General features: G+C 37.0%; 1 protein-coding gene across 7 annotated transcripts; it reads right to left on the minus strand.

Annotated features, from left to right (window-relative positions):
* Positions 1–1,588: 1,588 nt before the first annotated feature.
* On the minus strand, positions 1,589–25,272 carry LOC125073976 (EH domain-binding protein 1). 7 transcript variants are annotated; one of them, XM_047685119.1, is made up of 25 exons: positions 25,086–25,272; positions 21,837–21,892; positions 17,006–17,120; positions 16,473–16,568; positions 16,065–16,176; positions 15,498–15,679; positions 15,308–15,425; positions 14,700–15,227; positions 14,422–14,555; positions 13,846–13,981; positions 13,053–13,119; positions 12,716–12,845; positions 11,647–11,779; positions 11,089–11,218; positions 10,321–10,454; positions 9,812–9,916; positions 9,356–9,432; positions 9,089–9,174; positions 8,182–8,277; positions 7,684–7,769; positions 7,204–7,338; positions 6,020–6,105; positions 5,316–5,439; positions 4,867–4,931; positions 1,589–4,365 (listed from the first exon to the last, which is right to left on the minus strand). In XM_047685119.1, the coding sequence occupies exons 3-25, from the start codon at positions 17,107–17,109 to the stop codon at positions 4,287–4,289; spliced, it is 2,943 nt and encodes a 980-aa protein (XP_047541075.1). In that variant the 5' UTR covers positions 17,110–17,120; positions 21,837–21,892; positions 25,086–25,272; the 3' UTR covers positions 1,589–4,286. The 7 variants fall into 7 exon arrangements, with proteins under 7 accessions (XP_047541075.1, XP_047541073.1, XP_047541072.1 ...); XM_047685117.1 differs by having other exon boundaries at positions 10,321–10,469; XM_047685116.1 differs by having other exon boundaries at positions 14,422–14,579.
* Positions 25,273–25,304: the final 32 nt, after the last annotated feature.

Here is a 25,304-nt window from a genome sequence, read left to right on the forward strand (position 1 = left end):
ATAATTAAATAGTAAAACATTTTTTATATAAAATCAGCGACCTATTCTTGTTATTGTACAGTATTTCCAAGTATTAGTAGAAGTCACGATGTAAGTGACGTTTATGGAAAATTCAAATTTAGCTGCAATATGATTCTGCTGGTCAGAAAGTTTTTTAACTACGAAAATTCATGGTTTTTTACTTCCATATAAAGTTTTCCGACCGTTCCAAGGTCTTTTTTTATAAAAGTAGGCGAACTAGAATAACAGTGGCAACACTTTAACTAAACTACGAATTGAAATATTCAGGTTTATATCCTGTATTTTGCAGTGTTGCCACGATCAAATTAAGCCCCAAGTGCTTCTATAGTGAGTAAGGTATTGTAGTAAAATATTCGAGGAATTGATCGTTTATGAAATATTTGGTATTAATATTATGTTTATTTTTGTTATTAAAATAAATTGTTTTGAATATTAAATAATCTGTGAATAAAAAATTATTTCTTCCTTTAAACTTTTTTAGTGGTCACGATTGACCTTGACCACAAGTTTAATATAAATGTAAATTAGTATGACGTAATAATGTAAAATTAAGACTTATGTAATAAAAACTACCAAACTAAACCATTTTATATGACCACTACACTCACTAACGCTTGTAATTATGTTAATAATTTAAAAGAAGATCAATAAAAACTTGAAGTTTTCCCAAATAATTTAATAATGATAATTGAAATCATCAAAATTGTGATAAAACTCATTATTTTATACATTGTGTTTGTTTTAATTAATTTTAGACTTGTCATGTTATGATCTATGAATTAGGTTGATGAAATTATTATTATAATAATTGTGAAGCAATATTATTTAAAATCAAACCGGGTTCTTCCAGTACAATTTATAAATAATATTACAAATTTATTTAATTGTATATTTAAGTTAAAGTTATACCTAAAGTTGCTTGTAACAACGAATAATCAATAAACATTTTACACGTGGTTGCTTTCATTTTACTTACATAACAACCTCACAAGAACTCCAATTGTTAATTGTAGAATAATAATCACTTGATTAATTATATGGTATTTTATACTTCATGGTAAAAATAACCGCCCACAGACGCAAATGAATATTCAGAGTGAAAAATGTTAGAAAAGCACTTCATAGATTTATTTACGAGGCATGTAAGAAATTACTAAAATATTGGACTATTGGACATATTCTGTGATTTAACTTAAACTTGTAGAACACTATTTGTGCAAAAACACCAAAGCTTTTAATCTCATTGGTTTATAGTTTGCAATAATTCAACAAATTATCTCAAATTAAATAAAATGAAAGCTTCGAAAGCTGGAAGTTCTGGATCTTTACTTAAAATTGGTGTACCACAATGAGCACTTTTATGTACATTTCTATTTTTGGTCTCTATGATTCAATCCTATCTATGTTATAGATATTTGTGTTACCCAATATAAGAACGTACCATTTTTAAAAGTACTTTAGCCTACATTCTACACCCTAGTCCCAGGGAACGATTTTTTAATAGGGGAGATGATTTGTGTAAGTTAGTTCAGTTAGGTATTTATAAATGTCAAATAAAGACGAGATATATTTTACAATGTCACTTTATTTTATCATAGTCGTTATAGTTACAATAAATAGCGATAGGATACAGAGTGAATACAAACCATCGATTATCGAGTTCTACCGTGAGACTACAAGCAGGTCGAAACTTCAATACTCCAACTCAAAGTATAGCCGAGTTTTGATAATGACCAACGTCAGATCAACTGATAGGACTCATTTGCTTTAACAATCTCGAATTAGTTAAGCGGGGCTTCGGTTAAGGTCTTAAAAATCAAATGTTATTTAAATTCCATTATATCAAATACATTCATTTGAAATAGTATATATACCATCATATTTTGAAAAATATCACGTTGTATTAACCTAATATCTCTTTCAATTATGAGTATTGAAACCTCTGCACCATTTATAAGTATATTCGGAATTACAATCTACAAAATAAAATATATTTAAACGGACATTGCTCTGCTTTACTAGTTCGATTTCCAAATAAAAATTACAATAATGTCGCTAATTCGTTTTACACAATCTATAATTTCACAAGACTTAACATATTACACTTTTTTTGCTGTCGGTTATTTATGGGATTGGACTGAGATCCTATTTACCTTACACAGGTATTTCTATAGTTATACAAAATAGTTGTATGTAAAAATAGTTAAAAAAAAATCATAACTACTTATTATTAAGCAAGTTATCAAATACTAGTACAGATATGTTGAAGCCAAACCTATGAATGACATTTCGTTTTTATTTTGTATGTCGTATCGTCACAACAAAAATGAGTTCTCATATATAAATACAAAAACATTATATAATGTTACGTATATCTACGTAACAACAATCATATCATGTCATACGTGTGCTGTTTATCACAACAATATTTGTTGTTCATTAGTTTGTTGTCGTCTGACATATATAATGGTACTAAACAAAAATAAAACATCTAATCCGACATACGTAATAGTAAAAACACGCTAAAACTATTTCTACGTATGTACATACAGTAAGTATCCAAGCGTAGAATTAAAAATATACCATCGCTGATAATTTCATTGCTAGTAAAAATAAGGCGAAAACATAAAACATTTAAATACAAAAAATATTATTTCATACAGTTCTCTCTGTATTCATTTCCCTAACGCCAGACGGATCGTGTACTCAATAATTACACACAAAAACATTGCACATCGTTTGCGGGTCACGTTCCAGCACCCATGTTCACCGTGAAGCGAATTATATAAATAAAAAAATATCCTACAATTTCTATATAAACGAATGTAGTTAAAACGATAATCAGTACAATTTTATTTCAATTAATTTTGTATTTAATGCGTTAATATTATATAAATTGTCACTGAATATATGTACGTCGAACGAAGAACGGATACGTGTCGTGTCGCGGCAAGAATTTAACCTAACTGATATAAATAATAATAATAAAAATTAAAACCTAAAACATGACTATTATTTACATTTCATTTAAACGAAATTTCGCTCCGTTTACAATCTAAGTAAAAAAATATCTTTTTGTACATAAAAAAATTAATCTACGGCATTGTACTCGATTATCACCACGGAGTCGACTGTAAGGATCAAATTCTATTATTTAATATGCCTCTTGACACGGAGCAACTTACGGTAAATATGTATGATGGTTGACTGAGACCGGTTCCACTTTAAACGGAGAAAGTGCGTCGGGGGAAATTTATTCCGTCACTAATAAAAAACTTAGTGAACCCGCGACCTTCAATTAGAATTCACGCGGTCTATCGACTGAACCGAGCCGAGCGGTTACGAGAAATATTTTAAGTTAAAAACAGTGTAATTTTTTTATTTCAAAACAAAAGTAGTTTAATTTAATTATATATGTAGTTTTATCGAAACCAAAAACTCACTATAACGATTGTATCAAAAAAAAAGTCTCATCAAAATTTGTATAGCATTTTTTTTTTAAATACAAGCATTGTATTATATAATTAATTAGTGAAAGTAAATACATTAGTATTGTAACACACCTTCTAAATAATTGATTGAATACTTTAAAATGTTGGTATTTGTAGTGTTAAATAATAGAATTTGACAAGAGGGGTAAATTTGTGGGGAATCTTTGGTGAATAACAAAAAAATACTAAAAAAAGCTCGCGTCAGTTGGATCTACGTGACAACGGTAATATATTCAAACATAATTTTAATTTAATAAATGTAATTATCACATTTCATTAAAATACCTTTTGTTCTAGCCTCATAACTTCAAACCAGACAATAAATTAATAAATAAATTTGTAATTAAGTTGAATAATTTTATTTGATTTTATTTAAATCGATCTCCATTTAGACCCAACATTACTTGTACTAGAAGCCAACAATACATCGTATTCAAATTTCATCTATATGTCGTACAGCATAAGGACCGTGTTAGAGCGACTGGGATTATTCCGTATTCCTAAGTCTTAAATATTTAAATATTATTATAGGAAACAATATTATGAGTATTTTCTGTCTTACAACAGTAAGGCCGTTATGTTATAGTTTAAAAAACGCATGCCGTCTCGCTCTTTAATAGGTGTGCGAGAGAGACAAAACATATAGAATGATATGAAAATATAGTTTTAAGACCTAATGGACCATCAGCCGATGTCACGTGACGTTATGGTTACGTAGTTCCCGTAATGTTCAAGCTGTATTGAGTAAGCGCTGTGAAGTATATCAGTCCGTATTCACTGCAGTATACAGTTGTTTTTCCTTTGTATCTCGACGTTTGATAAGTTACGCTGGATTTCATCATCTTCCGCTATCCTGTGAAACGTACAATGATATTTTTAGTTTATTCCATTTTATTTTGTTTAATATTATTGGCTCCTCTGAGTAAGAATGACATACCACAAGATTATATATATAAAATTAAAAAATATATATATTATATGATAAAATTAAAAATATAAATATTATATATAAAAAAGCGTGGAGTACGTGCTGACTTTCAGGCAGAAATTAATCAAAAGAGAATAAGTGTATTTGATTGACATTATATTTTCAATGTTAAAAAAGAATAACTACGGATTTTCCTGCCGGTTGTTCTCGGTAGTCAAAGAAAATAGCCGCCAAACTAATGCTCTACTTAAATCTCTACCACACGCGCTACGGTCAGAAGAAAAAATGTGAACAATATGAATACATTTTTAAGTTTTAAATCAACCGGGGGCTGCACTACAAAACTTTCTATTAAAAATAATAATATATTATTATATAACTGATTCGCTGCTAGCATTTATTACATAATAGCATTGTTATACTTACGCCTTTTCCTGTTCGTCCATTTCTTGAACGAGTCTATCTCTTTCGTTGACAGCCGAGAGCAGCTCCTGATGAAAATCAAAATGTATTAAATATTAGATAACCTTGAATTACCATGTTATTTTTGGAAGAGACCTAAAATAATTTGTATTTTTTGAATGTCGGCAAAGTTGCTGTCGGTACTTTGGAAGAATAAAATTAAAGTGAAATGGTGTTGTTCAACAACTGTTTGTATTGCATATGTCGAATGCTTTAGGTACTCGATTTGAGTACGCAAATCTAAGGTTTGTTTAATTTGCATTCGATCCGCGTCGAAGCAATTTCTATAGGCTCGCTTTCATGTATATTTTTGCCCACGTGGCCTCATGCATAACACTTCCAACTGTTCAAAATTCAGTGTTAATAGGTCGCCGGGACACCCGGCAGCCCTCCCGGCCACCGAGCACCCGTACCTGCAGCAGCAGCCGCTCCCGCCTCTTCTGGCCGGGCGTCTTCCTCCACTCCTCAACGCCCAGCGACAGCCGCAGCTCCCGCGCCAGCAGCTCGCAGCGGCGGCTGAGGTCCTCCTCTTGCTCGCTGGAAACACGCGCCTCTTGTAGGTCGACCATATATTCACACGATACAATAGCACAACACTCCCCCTGTGTGACTACTCCTCATGTGAAGTTTACTGCACATTTTATTTATTTAATGTGTTCTAATATGATAAATGCGAAAGTAACTCCGTCTGTCTGTTGATATTTCCCGCTGAAACCACTGAACCAAAATTGATGTTTTTTAGTATTTGGTGAACCCTAAGAAGGTTAAGGGCCACTTATGTACCTAAAACCTGACGACTAATCCCCAAAACGAGTGCGATATAAATAATAATAATAGTAAATAATTAAATTACTTCAAAGACGTGTCTGGCTTTGACTATATACTGAGCTGAAAGTTATATTTTTTTATTAAATAAATTTACTTCTCTTTGCAAGCACGTCTGGGAAGACAACTTTGTATTTTCGTGTTCCCGTTTGAAAGGGGAGTGGCCCAGTGTATGAATGGAATGGTTAATATTTCTTAGTGTATAGGCATTGTGGACGGGGGATGGACCGTTTGCCAGTCCACCTGCCGTGCTGCGTTTGTGAGATAATAGTCAATATTAAGTCCCGCTTACAGTATGTTGAGTTGCATCTGCCGCCTCAGCAGCGCATTCTTCTTGTTGACGAGGTTGAACCACTGAGACATCAACCGATCCTCCTCCTGAAAACAAAAACACATTTAATACATACAATTAGTTTAATTAAATCAGCAGCTAATTTTCTAGTTTCAAACTTATATTAAAATTAATTCAAATGTTAGGCTGGTCTTTTAACAAATTGCAATACTTGTGGTGAGTGAGCCAGTGTAAAGAAACAAGGGGCGTGACGTCTTAAATTACTTGGTCATCGACGCTAATGATGTGCATTACCTACAGAACATACTACCTAACCGTAATTTAAAAAAGATCAGCTATACTATACACTATATACGAATAATTATAAAATGTAACTAGCAGCTACGAAGGCATGACAGTGATAAATATCTATAACACATTTCAACGGCAGGAGTAAATGTAAACAAACTCTAGATACATATTCTATACGACTTACTAATATCTTTGCTATATCATGTTTTACAAACAGCCCTTTATAAATATATCTTTATTAAACAACATTAATCCACATTACAATTCACATCATTTGAATGACGTCACGTCAATTCGGGGTCATCGTTGTTCAATTATCCTTACTCCTCCTGCCGTTGGAATCGACTATAGGAGGTAATTCTACAAGGAAAGGTTCTGGGGTACCGGGTTGCTGGGGGCTCGAAAACATGCGAGGAAAAGGTGTGATCTTTTGACCTGAAAATGTTGTTATTATTAACAGTATTTTAAACCGACTTCGAATAAACAACGGTATCTATTTTCCTGCGTGTTAGTATGTGTACGATTTTCTCAAAAATTCCACGAAGGATGTTTATAATTGTTTCACTGGAATAATATTTTACATTAAATATGAAAATAATTACTCTTGTTGATTGGTTAAGTCGATTTGAATTAAAAAAAAGAAATAACCGACACAATCGTTACACAATAAGCTTGAATTAAATGCTTCCATGACGCGGCGCAGCTGCCTCTCGGGCGCGAAGCCCTAGGCGGGGGAGTACCTCGGTGTCGTCGGCGGCGTCCATGACGCGGCGCCCTAGGCGGGGGAGTACCTCGGTGTCGTCGGCGGCGTCCGTGACGCGGCGCCCTAGGCGGGGGAGTACCTCGGTGTCGTCGGCGGCGTCCATGACGCGGCGCCCTAGGCGGGGGAGTACCTCGGTGTCGTCGGCGGCGTCCATGACGCGGCGCAGCTGCTTCTCGAGCGCGGCGGCTCGCTCGTCGACGGCGCTCTGCTCGCGCTCCAGCGCCGCCAGCTCGCCCGACAGGTACGAGCCCGACTCCGGCTGCGGCTGCGGACACAAAAGCGATCCTTGAGGCCCTCCTGCCTAGTATAGACTGTTGACGATATCGAAGTGTTTACTTCCTACTCGGGCACCTGTAAAGTATGTTACCCAATATGGAAGATTCCCATTTATTTTATTTTTCGACAACTTTCGGCATCATGATCTACGATTAAACCTATCAAACGCCTCGTTGAAATTTTCTTTGTTTGTCAAATGTGAAATAATTTGACAAATCCGACTCCTATCAAATACAGGGGTTACAATTCATATAAGTTCATATGATTAATATTATACTTTATAGCGTATACTATATGTTTGAAAAAGTGTAAACAGAATAGTGCGTGTACTGACGTGGTCGGGATCGGCGTCGACGTCGGGAGACAGCCGCTCGGCCAGCGGCGACGCCGTCGGCGAGCGGCTCTCGCAACTCGCGCGCTCTGCGGGCGGCGGCATGACACTCATAATATTGCCAGGCACATATTATAGTCGAAAGTCAAAAGTCTAAATATTTTTTTAAAGATCTTGATAAGTGATGGACAGAAATGTGTCTATAATGATAGGTGGCTGAAATACTACTTCATTCAAAATTTAGTATAACTTAACTATGTTTCATGAGGTCAACTTTTAATGTTCACGTCATACTCGCTGGTTAAAAAACATCACGTGAAACTTAACTGCGTAGAATTCTGCGATATTTTTATACACTAACATGCAATTTAATAGCTCTAATTATTAAAAATAGAAACTCTTTTACAGCGAAGCGACCCAGAGACTTATAAAATAATTTCAGTAGTTACAAACAAGTATATATATTATAAATTGTTCAAAATGTATTATAATAACAGTAACCTGATCTATCTGGACTGGGTGCGCTCTTCCTGGAGCCGGGACTCGAAGGCATCGACTCCGGTCTTGAAACCAAACCTTCTAACTGTTCTACTCCAGCTGAAAACGTGAGAATTTTCATTAACAACTTTATTGAAATTTCCAGATAATATATTTATATTTCAGATATTTAATATAAATTTTAGAATATTAATCTCATTAATTATAAAAAGCCAGTCAGAAATGATTAATGTCAACAATATCACCACATTTACTTGGTGGTAGGGCTTTGGGCAAGCCCGTCTGGATAGGTACCACCCACTCATCAGATAATATACCGCCAAATAACAGTACTCTGTATTGTTGTGTTCCGGTTAGAAGGGTGAGTGAGCCAGTGTAATCACAGGCACAAGGGACATAACATCTTAGTTCCCGAGGTTGGTGGCGCATAGGTGATGTAAGGAATGGTTAATATTTTTTACACCGCCTTTGTCTATGGGCGATGGTGACCACTTATCATCAGGTGGCCCTTATGCTCGTCCGACAACCAATGCCAAAAAAAAAAGATTTTTTTATCAATTCCGAAGCATTTAGTAGAGTAGATTTAGCAATTAGTCTTCAAATTTTAATTTGTTTTTTTTTTATTGAAATAGGTAGGTCATTTGATAAATGGGCTACTTGATGGTATACGGTGATCTTCCATAGACACTAGCACTGTAAAACCCCTTACATCAATGCGCCAATAACCTTAGGAACAAGGATGTCGTGTCCCTTATGCATACAGTCATATCTGGCTCCCACAACCTTCAAACTTGAATGGAAAAATAGTAAGGATGGCTGTTCGGTAGCGAAATATGTGGGCTCGCGCAAAGTCTGACCAACAAGTAAATTATTCACTTGTATACAACGAGTAGGAACCATAGGTACGTACCCGCAGCCAGCTCGTCCATGACGGACTGCTTGCTGATGATCTCCAGCGTGCCGCGCGCGCGGGACGGCGACAGCGGCGACGTGGGGCTGCGGGCAGCCGCGGTCGTTTTATTCGGGGCACCGATACACAACACTAATCAGACTACGCCAGCCGGAGCCGCACCGGAGTGCCCCCCGGCTGGGCGGTTTAGACCGTGCGCTTCAAATGGCAAATTGAAATTAAAAAATATATGAGATGTTTGAACTAACGCCCGCGAGGCGGCCTCACCTGACGAGCCCGGCGCGCGCGTCGGCGATGAGCCTGCGCGCGCGCTCGCGCAGCGTGGCCTGCCGCTCCTCCTCCGCCTGCGCACACACACACGTCACACACGTCGTACTGTCTGCCCGGGGGGCGCGGTACGGAGCCAGTGGGAACTCCGAGTGCTAGAGCTTGTTAAATTCTATTTAAACGGCTTCTCAAAGAAAATGGTGATACAAAATTATATTGCACGTTAACTCTTAAATAGTGTATATATTTAATTTTTAATAGTGCATGTATTATTTTTTCTTTAATAGTGTATGCATTTGATACGATCGTAACGGCCGCCCGTACGTGTCGTACGGACGGCAAAAACAAATATTCAAAATGAAAGTCTCAAAAGATAAAACCAAAAACAAAAGCTGAAGCGAGTCGATGCGCGACACGCAGTGACCGTGGGCATGCAGGCGACGCGAGAGGCGCTACCTTCCCGGGGCTGAGCGGCGCGTCCCGCTCGCGCGCCTCGCGCCGCGTGGCCTCCAGCAGCTGCCTCGCGCGCTCCTTCAGCTCGTCGTGCCGCGACAGCAGCTGCTGCTCGCACGCACAAGCACACGCACACACAAGCACTGCGTTAGTCACGCGACGAGGTCGGAGTTCGCACCGCGGGAGCGAAGCGGTTTTAGCGCTACTTCTTTTGGGACACGCGTCAAATTAATGAGTACTGTAATGGGATTTCTTCCTTCGACTAGTGGGGCTCCCTCTGGCCGAACGAGTGACTGGCTACGGGGATGGATTTTATTATTACTGACATCTACAAAACTGTAACTATATCTTCAAAATATTTTTAAATGAGAAAAATGCTTTTATTATGCTTAAATATGATAATTAGAAACGCAAACCTCAAATCTCCCCCCCCCTACTCCCGCTCACACTAACTCAGAAACGTCACTAATATGGAACACAAAGCCACACGCACGCCTTCACTTTTGACTCACCGGAGTGGGTTTGGGTAGCTCGACGGCTTTCTGCGAGTCGGTGGTACCACCGTTGACAACGGTCGTCTCCGATGTTAGGGTAGTCAGCGGGTCGGTTGCGGCTGGTTCGATTTGCGGTTTCTGTTCTTGATTGACTGTAGAATGTATTTCTGTGTTAGTTAATAAAAAGCATCAATATCTGCGTACATCATTTAAATAATTCAAGTGATGTACGGTAAATCAGGTTAATAATAAAATATTTACACAAGTAAACAATCAATTAAGAAATGTATAAGGCTCCATGAGGTGCAACAGACGGTCTTATTATGCAGCGATGTCTTCCAGGCAACCTTTGCTATTGTAAAGAATATTCGGAAAGCGCCACAATACCTAATTTTATATAAACAATTACATATCTATTAAAAGACTACTAAATATTAATAGTTAAAAAAACCACTTTAAAAAGATTCATATAATATGAAATCAATCCTATATTAATATATTTAATAGCGATTTATGTATGTAGTTTGAATAATAACTACCTACAAGTTTGCTACCCAAGGAAGCGATGGCTGGATGTCGTGAAGCAGGACACGAGAGCCAGTGGACTTGGACACAGAATGACGTAAAGACCGTGCAAAGCGGAGTAGACTCAATCGGAAGGCAGAGCCTGGCAATGGCTGGGATTAATAAATGCCAGACAGAAGAAGCTTGCTCACTACAAAACTTTTAACCTCATTCGGCAACTGTCATTGACACGGCAGACGATTTAATTGACCAAGTTCTCACCGATGGCTCCGTTTCCGACGTCAGTCCCGCCATTCATGTTGAGCGGAGGCGACTCGTCTTCGTCGTCGGAGCCGAAAGGATCCGTCAACTCCTTACGCGTCATCAACTTTTCAGGTCGGGCTGGGATCGGCTGGAAAACAATACACAATCTAATTGAGAAATCAACGTATTATTGAAAACAATATATGTGAAGGATTATTACATCATGAAGTTGCTCGCCAGCCGACAATTGAGTGCAAAATCGCTCGAAATAGACAACTTCACGCCTTATCTTATGTAAGTAGTGGTAAAAAAATAAAAAAAACTTTTATTATTATTTTAGTGTATTTAATTATTTGCCTCTAATTAAAAACTGTGGTTTGGATTGAATTAGTAAAACTTCTCGTGCGAGTACCATCCATTAGTAACTTTTTTATTTTTTGTTTCTTTCCCTAACATGTCACTCGTAGCTATACAATAAATCTAAACAAACAAAAATTTGATTTTATAATACTAGTAGGGATTAAAATCATTTGTGCATAAACGAAATCCAGACAGTGCTAGGTGGTCTGTCCTTACCTCCGTGAACCACCTGGTCGTGGGCCTGGCCGGCGACAGCATCTTCCCCAGCAGGTTCTTGGACTGTAGCAGCATGTCGCGAACCTCCTTGATGGCCGGAGACTTATCGGGTGACTCTTGTGACCCTTGAGACCTGAAGAGCAGTCAATACATAATATACATACTATTTTTAGGCCTAACTAGGCTAAAATAGTCCAATGAATAATTAAGAACTAAAACACAATGAATAAATAAATATTGGACAACATCACATACATTACTCTGATCCCAATGTAAGTAGCTAAAGCACTTGTGTTATGGAAAATCAGAAGTAACGACGGTACCACAAACACCCAGACCCAAGACAATATAGGTGTACCGGTGTACACTCTACTCGACCACGGAGGTCGTCCAACCTCGAACACAGAGAATATTTACTCAGTATTTATAAAACTGACAAACATTTTTGGGTTTTAAGTGTCTACTGTATCTAGTACTTGAGTGTAAAAAGTATCTATTGTGTGATGGAAGGACGCAAAGTAACATTAATCAAACGCGATCCAATTGAATCGTAACAGCAACAAGCTTAAGTCAAAGAATCCAAACAAGTTTTAATTAATACAATACTCTTCTGGATCTATGCTAAAAATAGGTGTCCCACGAGGATCAACTTTGGGTTCTTTTCTATTTCTAGTATATGTAAATGATCTTACTCTCTACGTTAAACGTATTTATAATATTGTGTTGTTGGTTTAAGTTCGACAGGAAGAAAACTAACTATGACGATGTAGGCAGTGCATTATCACAGATACCCGATTAGTTCACTACAAAATTATTTAGTTTTGTACAGGAAGACTCAGCTCCGCACCATATGCGGTTAGAAAAGTGAGACAACTAATTGATGTTTATACGGCTTGTCTAAGTATTTTGGTTATTTTCATAGTATAATGCCGTATGACATATTATTTTGGGGTAACGCTACAGATATTGAATTTGTTTTTATGTTAGAAATGAGAGCTATCAGTTCTATTTGTAACAAAGTATTTGTTACTATAATGAAAATGTCAATTCATAAATTCAAATCACTCACACGGGCCTCGGCTTATCCGCCATGTTCCTGGAGCGCCTCGTGCTGACCTCTCGGCTGAACAGCTCGGCGGGGAGGGACTCGTCCGTGTCGTGACGACCCACCATGTATGAGGACTCCGTTTCATCGTTACCTAAATATTTAAAATGTTAATACATAAGTATTTGAAATGCAGAGAAAATATTGGTCTTCTAAACCAACCTTTACAGATGTAATCCTCATTGTTTAGTTATTAATGATCCTTAATTTGCACATTTACTTAGTAACCTGAGCCATTTATAACAATATTTTTATGATTTTTTAAATAATAAATATCAGTAAGATATAAATTTTGACTCACCGAGCTGTTCCACTTGTAGCTCGTTACCTGTGAAGTACGCTCGTAATTGGAACAGATACGTCATTATCTGAAAGTGAATTTCACATAATTTAATTATACGTGAAGCAATTCACGTGAAGCGGAAAGGCAGATTCTTCATATTTCTGATTTTAGTTACATTCAACTACTAATGACAAACATCTACTGGGCGCAGCCAGGGTCTGGTTGTAGGGGTTAGGTTAGGTTAGGTGTGGGGACATGTCAGTCACCTCCTCGTGGTGTACCCTGGGTAACGGGGCCGGCTTGAGCTTGCTCGTCGGCCACGGCTAAGACTGGCGAGAGGGATGCCGCGGGGCTGCTCCTGGTACGTCCCTGATCGGCGTCAGGGCGGAGCATGTGAGTGGCCTCGTTGGCTAGGAGGGAGTGGGAGGGCTCGCTACTCGAGCCTCCCAGGTGTTTTACACCGGCGGTTAGCGGCGGAGCCTACCATCTTATCCGCCGCAGGGCGTCAGCTTCGTTGATGCCTAGCCTCCAGTGGCGGACTCGGGGGAGTTCGCCACATTCCCGAGTGGAGGATGAGGGGGAAGGCGCGCACTAGGCGCGCTTTCCATGAATATTCAGCCGCCTAACGGCGGCTGCCGCTGCTGGGGTCGCGGTTGCATGCCCTTGGGGATCCCGTGGCCTCACCACTCGGCGGCATGGTGGAAACCCGAGGATGGTTTTAGTGGGTAGGACAGGGCATTAGCACTAGCGATCCCGGTCGAGTCCGAGACCGAAACGAAAAGTGCAAAGCAGCTGAGGGCGGCGCACTCACGGCGAGGCGGTCGGGCGCGGGCGGGCGGCACACGTCGGCCACGGTGAGCACCTGCGCGATGCCGAGGCGCGCGCTGGCGTCCAGCGCCGTGCGCACGTTGCTCTCCGCGCGCTCCGCCTGCAGCCCCGAGAAGTCTCTGCGGCACGCGCGACCGCGTTAGCTAACTACGCCACGTATTCACAGTATACAGTTACGCTTCTAGGGGTCCCTCGGGGATCTATTCTTGGGCCACATCTTGTCCTCGTTTAAGTAATTAACACGAGATAGTATTATTTGCTTCTTTAATTTCGGAAATTAAAAGATTCCCTACTCACACTTATGTTAGATAAGATGTGTCAAAACCGATACACTTTTAAATTTGTATTAAATATATTGCAGAAGAGGACTATTCGTTCAGTCTATAGTCTGGGCCCAAAAGATACGTTAAGTAAATTTAAAAAAATTAAAATAATGACTATCACATCTAAATTTGTTTTAGTCCGAGGTGTTTATTTCCCGAGCAGCAGATTATTGACTATCAATAAGCAATGGTAACGATTTGACTTTGACAACACAGCCGAGGCGGGCCGCACTCACATCAGCTCGGGCCGAAAGTGGTGGATGATGGCGCAGAAGGCCAGCCCGGAGCGGAAGCTCGTGGTGAGGTCGGTGACGGGGCACGAGCGGTACTCGCGCGTCACGCCGCTGCACCACTCGAGCAGATCTTGCACCTGGACAGATTTGCCGTTTAGCGTCTGGAAGTCGAGAGGAGTACGGTTACTGTTCGGCGATCGAGTACAGAGAAATGAAGTATAATAATTATACTAGTACGGAAAAAAATCACTTATCAATGAATATTAACATTTCAGACTTACTGGAGTTTTATCTTTTTCCAGAACCTTCAGAGGGAGCAGTTTGTCGACATCCGCTACCGGAGTCTTGTCACTGTCCTCCTCCTTCTCGTTGTCGTTCGTGTCCAAATTTATGTTGTTCAAATTTGTCTTCAACTCCAACGGTTTAAGGTTTCTTTTCGCGATCGTCTTGGGCTTAAACACTACACCTTTCAAATTATCAATTTTAATGTCTTCAGTGTTCCTTTCTGGAATTATTTTTGGTGTCGAGGTATACTTTGGCAGTTCACTTTTCATAGCTAGTTTCGTTAGGTTGCTGAGATATTCTGGTCGCGATTTCGGTACATTCGATATTTCATTTATTTTCAAATCCAATTCGACGTCCTTCGGCGGCACGGGAGTCGTGGGCGTGGTCGACTCGGGAGTCATGGGAGCGGTCGGAGTGCGGGAGTTGTCAAAGTTAAGACTCTGAACGCTGTTAGGAGTCGCCGCTATGTCACTATTAGTGAGACTTTGCGTCATTTCTTCCATCTGTTGACGGAGATCTAGCATCTGGAAAGCGACAAATATATTCATAGTTTTAATAATTTGTCAACCGAATCAGAACAACTCCGAAGAGTATCAACGGTCACCTGTCTAGTAGAATTGTCGGAGAGAGTATAATCGTCCTCGTCCAAGTCTTCCAGCACGGCGATATCGGAATTGTTGTTGACCGACAGCAGCGACGCGAGCGACTGCATGTCCTCGTCTCTGCAAGCAGACGGGGCGCATGAGGAGCGGGCGGCGGCGCGGGGGCGGCGGCGCGGGGCGGCGCGCACTCACGTGGCCTGTCCCTCGCGCAGCAGCACGCAGTGCAGCGTGAGGTGCAGGCGCGCGGCGCGCAGCTTGCGCGACACGGGCTCGAGCGGCAGCCGCAGCGCGCGCTGCGCCGGCGCCAGCGACGCGTGGCGCCGCAGGTTCAGCGCGCTGGCCGCCAGCCGCCGCCGCTTGCCCGTCGGCGACACCTGCGGGCACGCATTAACTCGTGGGGTATTTCGGGACATAGATTCACTTGAAGCTATTGAGTTATTTATTCGTGAGTACGCTCTTCGATCGATTCAAAATACCACATATTTACATATTGTACACATATTTTAGTAAAGCTGTGAAATTTATTTCTTTCGATCGAGCCTGGAATGGCTGGAATTTATCTTAAAAATCTTACCAGCCGTATATGCGACTAGATTTGTACCGACGGTGTCCCGAGGGGGGTGGGTATTAGGTCCTTACTTAGTTTACATATTAAGCTACTTTTATCACTACTTTGGAATTAATATAAATGAATACTTACAATAAATACTTTATTATTTTTACTTTAGAGTTAAGCTACTGAAACTAGTATCGACTTACATCCTCGAGAACGAAGGTCCAGTCCTTGTCCTCCAGCTCGTTGGTGCGCGAGTCACGGAACAACGTCACGGCCACCGTTTGATTCTCTGGAACTGTGAATATTACTGAGCCTCTGCGAACAATTAATGTTAATAATTATACTAGGGCCCTCAGTCGACGGCCCCCGGAAAAACTACGAAGCTAAATATAATTAGCATTAATAAAAGTACAGGCACAATGAAAATGACATCGTAGTTCCTAAAGTTGGTTAATATTTTTAACAACTGAACCAAGTAGAGCAAACACCAGTTCGCTTAAAAAAATCAGTCATGGATTTAGAACTAAGATCTTTTGATTAAATTATTCATTAAAAAAAAAAGTCATTCTGATAAATGTTATCAGTGACTTAAAGTAATATTTCGTACTTACTTCAAAGGATCCTTGAGAGACGGTTCCCATTCTAGCGGCTCGGTAATCACGCGCCTCGATCGACGAGTCCATACTATACTTAATTTATTCGGCTTCCTGTAAACATCGCATTACGAAGCCTATTTAGGATTACAAATTATGATGCAACCTCATTCTATGTAACGATATTTGTATGTTCTTTTTTTTTAAATACAATACAGACAATATTTATTTAAAAACAATGTACACTATAAGTTCATATTATTTTATTTCATTATTAATGAGATATAATTATGTTGAAAAAAATATATTCTAATACGTTTCTTTTAAATAGTAAACGGAAATTAATACGATTCGAATCAAATGCGCCGCAACCAATAGGGCAAGGCATACCAAAGAACGCAGTGGGCTGTAATCGTGCATCGTGTACTTCAAATATTGTGTAAACTTCAATTGCCTTAACCATATGTACCTAAAATTCGTTGCGGTACTATTCGATACGGGTAGTTGATTTGAATATACAATAGTTGTATTAATAAATCGTAGGACATTACCATTTCGGCGTAAGTTCGACGTCAATGCGATGGTAGGAGGCAGTGTACTGGAACTTGGCGGCGCGTTTATTGACCCGCTGCAGCCGCTTCCATACCGACGCCATTTTTATTTAATCTGAGAATTATACACATATAATTGAAGTTAATCGACGATAAAATTGAGGAGAAGGATTGGAGATAGTTCCACGACGCTGCTCCAATGCGCATTGGTGAATATACATGTAGCAGAATTGCATTGAAATTAGACACATGCTAGCTCAAGATTTAATTAACCCGTAATCGTAAGGAAAAGATTCTCGCGTTCTAACCACTGGGCCATCACAGCTCTTAAACAAATACACGACAAACCGCCATAAAACGATAAGACGACAGAAATCTGTCTCCCGTATATATAGCTGGGTATAAAGGTACATAAGTACTAAAAATATATATATAAGTATATTATATACTCCTCAGATAACTACAAAGTTAAACCTTGAAACTACATGTTTATGATAGAACAAATATTTTACGTCAACCAAGCCAGTTAAGGTCTTAGATATATAAATATGTTACCGGATTATTGTAGAGAGCGTTATTTTATATTTAATCAAAATTTTAAACTGTTGAAATATTATCAACGGCGCTTATAGTTTTTATTATAACGGAACAATTAATTATAAACATTAAACGAACCTAAAATATTATATAACTATCGAAATACAACGCGTTTTATAGTAAACCCGTCCGAAATTTATAAAACTTTACCTATAGGACCGTTTCAAAGGTAACATTTATCCTTCCCCGGGACTCAAACTATCTCCATAGGAAATTTTCATCTGAATCGGTTCAGCGATTTAGGAGTTAACAGACAGAGTTACTTTCGCTTTTATAAAAGTAGCATAAATTGAACGCACCGTGCATAATCGGTCTAGCTAATGGCCCTTACAAGTTTACGTTGATCTATACTAACATATGTACATACTTATTATATATAAGTTAATAACGAATTGATAACATCTAAGAATATAAACGGAGTCAAGACAGAACATGGCTAAAACATATTAATCTTAGTCGTGAATTGTGGAAGCCATCTTTAGGAAACTTTTTTGTAAAAGATAAAAAAAACTGTCAAGTTTGTTTGTCGAGCCGCTGTGGAGCAGTGTGGTATAAACCCTCTTCTTAGACGAGATGCATTTGTTGAGTAGTTGGACATGAAAGGTGTTGTTACTTTACTTTAAACAAAGCTAACATTACTAAAACATTTTTCATTATTTAAAACGGCTTTATTTAGACAAGAACATGAAATTCACGCTTTCACGTCATTAGTCTAAATTTAAAGCGCGTGAATCTGCGAAGCGCAGCTACATACATAGTATATTATACAAATATACTAAAACCTCCAAAACGCGATCCTCTATTATAAGTTTAATGTAATTTAGTAGTGTTTTCAGATAGGCATTAAAGAAAACGACTCATTAATTACACATGATAGCTTGAACCAATTCAATAAACATTGTACCACGAGATGCATCTCGTAGACGGTATTTAGGTCAATGACCCTCGAGATAAATTGCGGTAAACATTGTTGAAGTATTTCAGTCCAACAAGGTCAAAGTTAAATATTCACACAACCGCAGTCAAAACCTTTTGTTTTTTTTTTATGAAAAGCTTTTTATATTCTCAAGTTGACTTTGAAATTTAAGTACACACAGTCAACGTCATTCGTTTGCCCTTTTCCCTTGATTTTAAGTCTTTAGGCCTTTTACTTCCCCCCTTTTTGCACATGTACCGAACAGCAAATTGATCTATGTTTTTGTCTTCCTTACAGACATTAAATCTCATTTTCATTAATCACTAATTTCAAAATTAACATGACCCTCATTTAGACTATTAATATTAAAAAATAGAGCATCATCTACTTGAGAAGGCTTGGATTTTATATCACTAGGTTGCTCCAATTAAAGACGGTGGATTTAACTCTACGAGAGTTTAACTCATTTTACAGAATGGGATATTGGCCAAGAATCTAATTGATTTTTTGCGCCTCACTTGAACACGGCTGAGATAAAAAATGCAGTTCTTTATCTACTATTAAGTTTAATGACGTAATAAATTTTAAAAAAATTATCGTCCTCAAAATACGCATGAATTTTAGGAAAGAACTTTATCATCAAAAGTGTATGAACTCTTACAAACAGTTATATTTCGTTTAGACCGCTGATAGCGGTTTAGCATAACGTTAAAATTGAACGGTTATTTTGTGACTAATCGATAACTGTGTTGCAAATTATTGCGCTTTATATACGATACGTAATGACATGCTTACGTCACCCACAAATATATAGTTTCTTCAGTGACTTAGACTTTAGATTCATAGATTTTGAGCGAGAAAGTTTGAAAATCTTGAGATTAGATGGCCCAGAATACTTGAATCCTAATTGATGATTGTGGGTTCTAAATCGAGCGAGCACCACTTATTTCATCTTATCCGCTGCGGTGAAGGAGAACATTGTAAGGAAACCAGCATGGGTCCGGCATCAACCCGCATTGGACCTACGCGGTGGAATGAGCTACAAGCTTTCTTGAAAGGTAAAGATTACTCCGAACTTTAAAGTTTAAATATAAATATTCTGAGAACGTTTTCGCTTTATTTGATTGGAATTATTAACCTTTTGACCCGACACATAATATTTGTTTACTTCGCCAAGTATCTGCGTAATACGGGTACTATTGTCTTTATTTGCTTTGAAATATGTATTTTAATTAATCGTGTTTATCCTTAGTATATAGTCTATACATAGTTATTAAAAATCTTTAAAAAAATATGAGTAAAATACATGACTAAAGATGATGATGACGTAATTCCGACCGATTTCGGTCACAGCAGACATTCTAAACGGAGACTAGCCAACTGCGCAGGAGATTATATAGTGAACTAGTTGTAGACCGCGGAATCACTCGCGTATTAGAGATTTGTCGTTTTTAGGCATAAAAAGTAGCCTATGTTCCTTGGAGTTCCATTTCCCCAAATTCGATCCAGTGATTTGTACAGGAAAGAGCAACAGACAGACACACAGAGTCTCTTTCATTTTTTTTTTTTACATTAGCAGCCTGTAAATTTCCCACTGCTGGGCTAAGGCCTCCTCTCCCTTTGAGGAGTAGGTTTGGAGCATATTACACCACGCTTCTCCAACGCGGGTTGGTGGAAAACACATGTGGCAGAATTTCATTAAAATTAGACACATCCAGGTTTCCTCACGATGTTTTCCTTCACCGCCGAGCAAAAGATGAATTTTAAACACAAATTAAGCACATGAAAATTCAGCGGTGTTTGCCTGGGTTTGAACCCGAAATCATCGGTTAAGATGCACGCGTTCTAACCACTGGGCCATCTCGGCTCTAAGTTTCTTTCGCATTTATAATATTAGTGTAGATTATTAAAGATGTATACAAACAGGTCCAATCTCTATTCTAACATTCTCATAATTCAACGGGAGTGCAAATACGACATGAGAATTTAGAAGCGGGTCCAACGAGCTAACATTATTTCCGATTTGTAATGTAAAAACCATTTTCCAGACACCGAGCTACTGCGAATTTCTCAAACGGAACAAACCAGTTACTTTTATGGCCCTACCCGGGTTACGAACCCGGCACGGTGCAATCTGCATCCAGGCGCGTAAACATTTGTTTTAAATCATCAGAACTATTCACAAACTGAATTATTTATATGATTATATTAAATACTAACTGCTAATAATTTAATTGTTCATATCGGTATAAAATAAAGAAACACGCATTTTAAAGTGCAATCATCTGTCGAGTTATTATTTTACCTACTGATTTATTACTTTGTACGTCGACCACTTGAAAACTACAGAACGTATCGGACGAACTTTCCGTAGATGAATATAAGCTATTATTTTTTATCCCCCTTCTTTTTCGTTTCCTTAATGCCAATGGTAATAGTATAAAATAAAACAACATTCACATTATCATATCACTAGCTATACTCGCGACTTCACATCGAATTTAACATCAAAGTTACTCCTTATTACATCAGCTATCTGCCAGTGAAAGTCCTGTCAATATCGGTCCAGCCGTTCCAGAGACAGACAGACAAAAATTTTAAAAAATGTTAATTTGGTATATGTACTGTGTATACATACATAATATGCATTTAGTAAAAAACGGTTGTTTTAATATTACAAGCAGACACTCCAATTTTATTATATGTATGTATGTATAGATATAGTTATAACAATATATTACAATTAGAAAAAGTCTACCTAAGAAGTTATTAAAAACGAAAAGACTATTCCATATAAAAATACTTACGAAATATTTAGAGTTCCGTTGTAATAAAAAAAAAAACTAAAAAATTATATTTTCATCTTAAGCGACGCGCTCATTTAAATACCATTTAATTGCAAACAGAATTAGACGTTAGCACATACTTAACATCGGACTTACTAATATTTAAATTAAGAGACTAAATTCTAATTGATTTCGATAAAACACCCATTTAATAATGCAATGAATATTACATATTACACGGTTGGCACACATTTAAAATGACATCAAATTACTTTCTATTAGATTAGAAAATTACAATAAAGTAATTTTACATAAATTCAGTTAATTGTAAATACGTATATTAAAACAATCAATAGATCAATATTTAACGCTACAAATTTACTTGCAAGGTAATTTATATCTATTTATTTTTGTATGTATTTAGTAAAATTCGCAAATATTAAAATAAATACGGAACCGTATCAGCAGACCCGACGCTATCTTAACTCTATTATTCTATACTTAGAAAATTGAGTAATATCATAGAACTCACATTTGATATTATTGTGCACTTGCGATTATCTGCGCCGGCGCATTATCTTCTTGCTTCTGTAACGGAAGTATAATTTAGATAAATAAAGTGACCATTATTTAATTGTCAATTAGGTATAATATTTACATTTTATCCTGTTTACACGATTAATTTTAATTTAACAATAATTCATTAATACTATAATTTCTATTAATAGTATTAGTGGTTTAGGAATAAATATTACGACTGAGTTTTACAACATAATGTAACAGATTAACTGGAAGTATTAAATCGATTTCTGACATCAACTTCCTACATTTGTAATGTTAGTCAAGACCTTTTATATCTTGCAATATGCGTGATCTACGTACCGGTTAATTTGTCTGGAGTGGCTGAGCAATTATAGCTTTTAACAAAACAATATCGAAATATTCTTTATTCAAGTAAGCTCACAGTGTAGATAAATGTAAATCTACCATCGGTCCGGAAAGTAGATTCCACCGAGAACCGGCCAGACACTCAGCAAAAGCGAGAAGTAAGTCTGGTAACTTAGGGTAGCAAATTGTTAAAATGACGGTTGTTTTAACATTCACTAGGGATGCATGTAAACTTAACTGAAATCTTAGTAACATCCCACTAGCCTAACTTAGATTGGGAGTATTTAAATATTTTTTTTTTATAACATGACTGCCTCTAAATAGGCGTCTAATGTTGAGAATAGGCGTGGAATGTTGAGCATTCATTTATTAAGTCTAACACACCATAACTTTTAAATGCCTAACCGAAATCGAATGTATCGATATACAATACGCCATCGTTAGAATCCTCACATCAACCCAACTTTTACTGGTTATAAATATGGAAAAATATTTTCATCATTATTACTTGAACTATGTCTATAAAGAATAATACCAAACAGCATAAGTCAATTTAATGGTATGCGATTAACGTATATGTGCGTTCATAACGAGGAATGTATACACTAATGTCATGTAGAATTAAGAAGGTACTTCGATAACCTTAGCAATCTTAAAAGAGAAAGAAAAAAAATCAACGATAAAACAAACAGCAGCCAGTCTCTAGGGAGACTAATTTACGCAGAGAAGATTGTAATGCTTAAATATGTGCAAACACAGATTCACTCTCTATTCCCTCTCTTATAAAAACGAAACCAATGAAAATTCATTCTGACAACGGTAGATAGTCCACTCACAGCATAAAAAACATATTGCCATAAGAATGTTGACATTTTTAAATTTCGGTTTTCTATTGGCTACTGAGAATTCCTTGACAGAGAAAGAAAATAACTATGTATTTGTTAAGGTCTCGAATGGCATTCGAGATCTTAACCCAAAAGTTTTATGAACTCGTCACCTATATGATGAGCAAGTATGTATGTATATATATAAGAAGCTCTACTGTATTTCAAGAATATATAATTCATTCCTTACTGGAGTGCAAATCAAAATAATTGTCAAAAGTCAAAACAATTTGACAAACAAATTGACATTGATGTGTTTCCACTAAATATCAGTCGAGCAACTTATTTAAAAAATAAAATACTTTAAATTCTTCTCCATTACTGTGTATGTATGTTAATTAGAAAAGGCATTGGTCCAGTGGTGGGATACAAAGTAATACTTTACTTTCCCACTTATCTATAAACTTAAACACAATAGTATCCATTGCATTCCTACTCCCACTCAAAATATATCACACCATATCATTATCCTGATGACATCATTGGTAATATTAAGTTATTATAATCACAACTCTATTTCAAGCCTAACAAGTTCTATTTTAGCAATTTACATTTCAGATTTTTTACATCACAAATATTGACCTTAAGTTCATCCAACAAGTATCTACATACAGTTAATTTTGTTAAATATTTATTTAAACACTTTTTTTTATATACATAATTACCTATAATATTTATACATAATGTAAGAAAGTGACTGAGCTATTTCTGTCTACTGAAAAAAAAACGGGAATAATTATTCCAGAAATAGAGGAAAGATTGTCTGTTAACAGAAAAACCACTCGACAGATTTTAATGGAATTTTGTATCACTAAATATTTAACTACTCAGCGTCTCATACTGAAGGGAAAATGGAAATACTGATGATGAATTTATAAACAATTTAAGTTAGTAACAGTTGTTTTACTTCTAATTTTTATTAATTATTCCATGCATAATGTAAAATTATGAGTGAAAGTGTGTGTAAAGCTAGTCAAAATAATTCTGTAGAGTGCTATCTAAAACTTACAGTTAAGTACAGTGGAGAGAAACCATTTGAAAAAGGAGTATGACAGTGTTGGGAAATTTTTGAATGATTAGGTCATAGTATTTAAAATAGTTGCTGCTTAGAAGCAAATATTGTTCATGAATATCCAAATCTATACACCTACCACATGTATAAATTTATCTTACATAATATATTTCTTAATATAATAGAAGTATGAGATATGTAATTTTACTTTTTTTTTTAAAATACTGTGTTTGATTGATAAATGTTTTGGAGGCTTTCTAAATATGATAGATACATTTATTACACTAAGATATGTTTTTATAAAAATGTAGCCTTATTTAAACAATTCTTTGAAAGTTGTGTATAGTAATGATTACTATTCAGTTCTGCAGAACTTGTATGTTTAAGGTCATTTTACTGTAACTAACTTTTTATTGATATTAAAGTGTTTTGACCTCTGAGTATATTTAAATGGCCTTTTAATCATTATTTCCTGGACTTAATGCCTAAAAAATATTTGTTTGAATATTATTTATACTCTGTGTAAATAATTATTTTTACAATATGTATTGTTTTTATAATGATTATATTTTTATTATTATTGATATTTAATTTTCATTGACACATGTTAATGATTAAGACTCTTTTATTTCTAAGTCGAACAGTCGAATGTATAATTAAATTTAAGAAGGTCAGTATCAATCAATACACACACATACAGTGATTAACACTTTGACTTAACTCCCTAACAAACTGAAACAACACTCACAATAAAAGGATCTTTATAACGCAAACACAAGACGCTCTTACATTTACGTAGTGCACGAGCTAAAAATAACACGAAAGAAGCCCTACACAGCAGAATGCAGACGATTTTACCTCGTTGCAGATAAAAGTTCAAAGCACCGACCGTGATATCATCGTTTCCTGGTTGAAAACCCCACCGCTCCATTAATTAATGATGAATAAACACCGCCCAACCTTGATATGGGCCACCACGGTGCCTTGGTATACTCACAAAGCGAAATTTCGATGAGATGTCATCAAACTACAGAGGTCATTTTAACACTCAAAACTAAATAGTAAAATCACTGATCACCAAGATGTTTTAACGTCACTGTAGCTGATGTCACGATATAAGAAAAAAAATATTAATGATTTATTTTTACGTGAATTTATCAAACACTACAGCGAAAAGCGAATCTCAGACCATTTTTGACGTTTTTCCAAATACGGA

Source organism: Vanessa atalanta, chromosome 26, assembly GCF_905147765.1.
Source record: "Vanessa atalanta chromosome 26, ilVanAtal1.2, whole genome shotgun sequence".
NCBI classification, from domain to species: Eukaryota; Metazoa; Arthropoda; class Insecta; order Lepidoptera; family Nymphalidae; genus Vanessa; species Vanessa atalanta.

Bases quoted from the DNA above. Each gene is read 5' to 3' on its own strand.
- LOC125073976 (XM_047685115.1), bottom strand. From the start codon at position 17,109: ATGGCGTCGGTATGGAAGCGGCTGCAGCGGGTCAATAAACGCGCCGCC. The intron at 8,278-9,088 runs GTACGTACCTAT...TCACGTTTTCAG, and splicing joins CATGGACGAGCTGGCTGCGG to CTGGAGTAGAACAGTTAGAA. The intron at 7,770-8,181 runs GTTACTGTTATT...CGCCGCCCGCAG, and splicing joins ACCCAGTCCAGATAGATCAG to AGCGCGCGAGTTGCGAGAGC.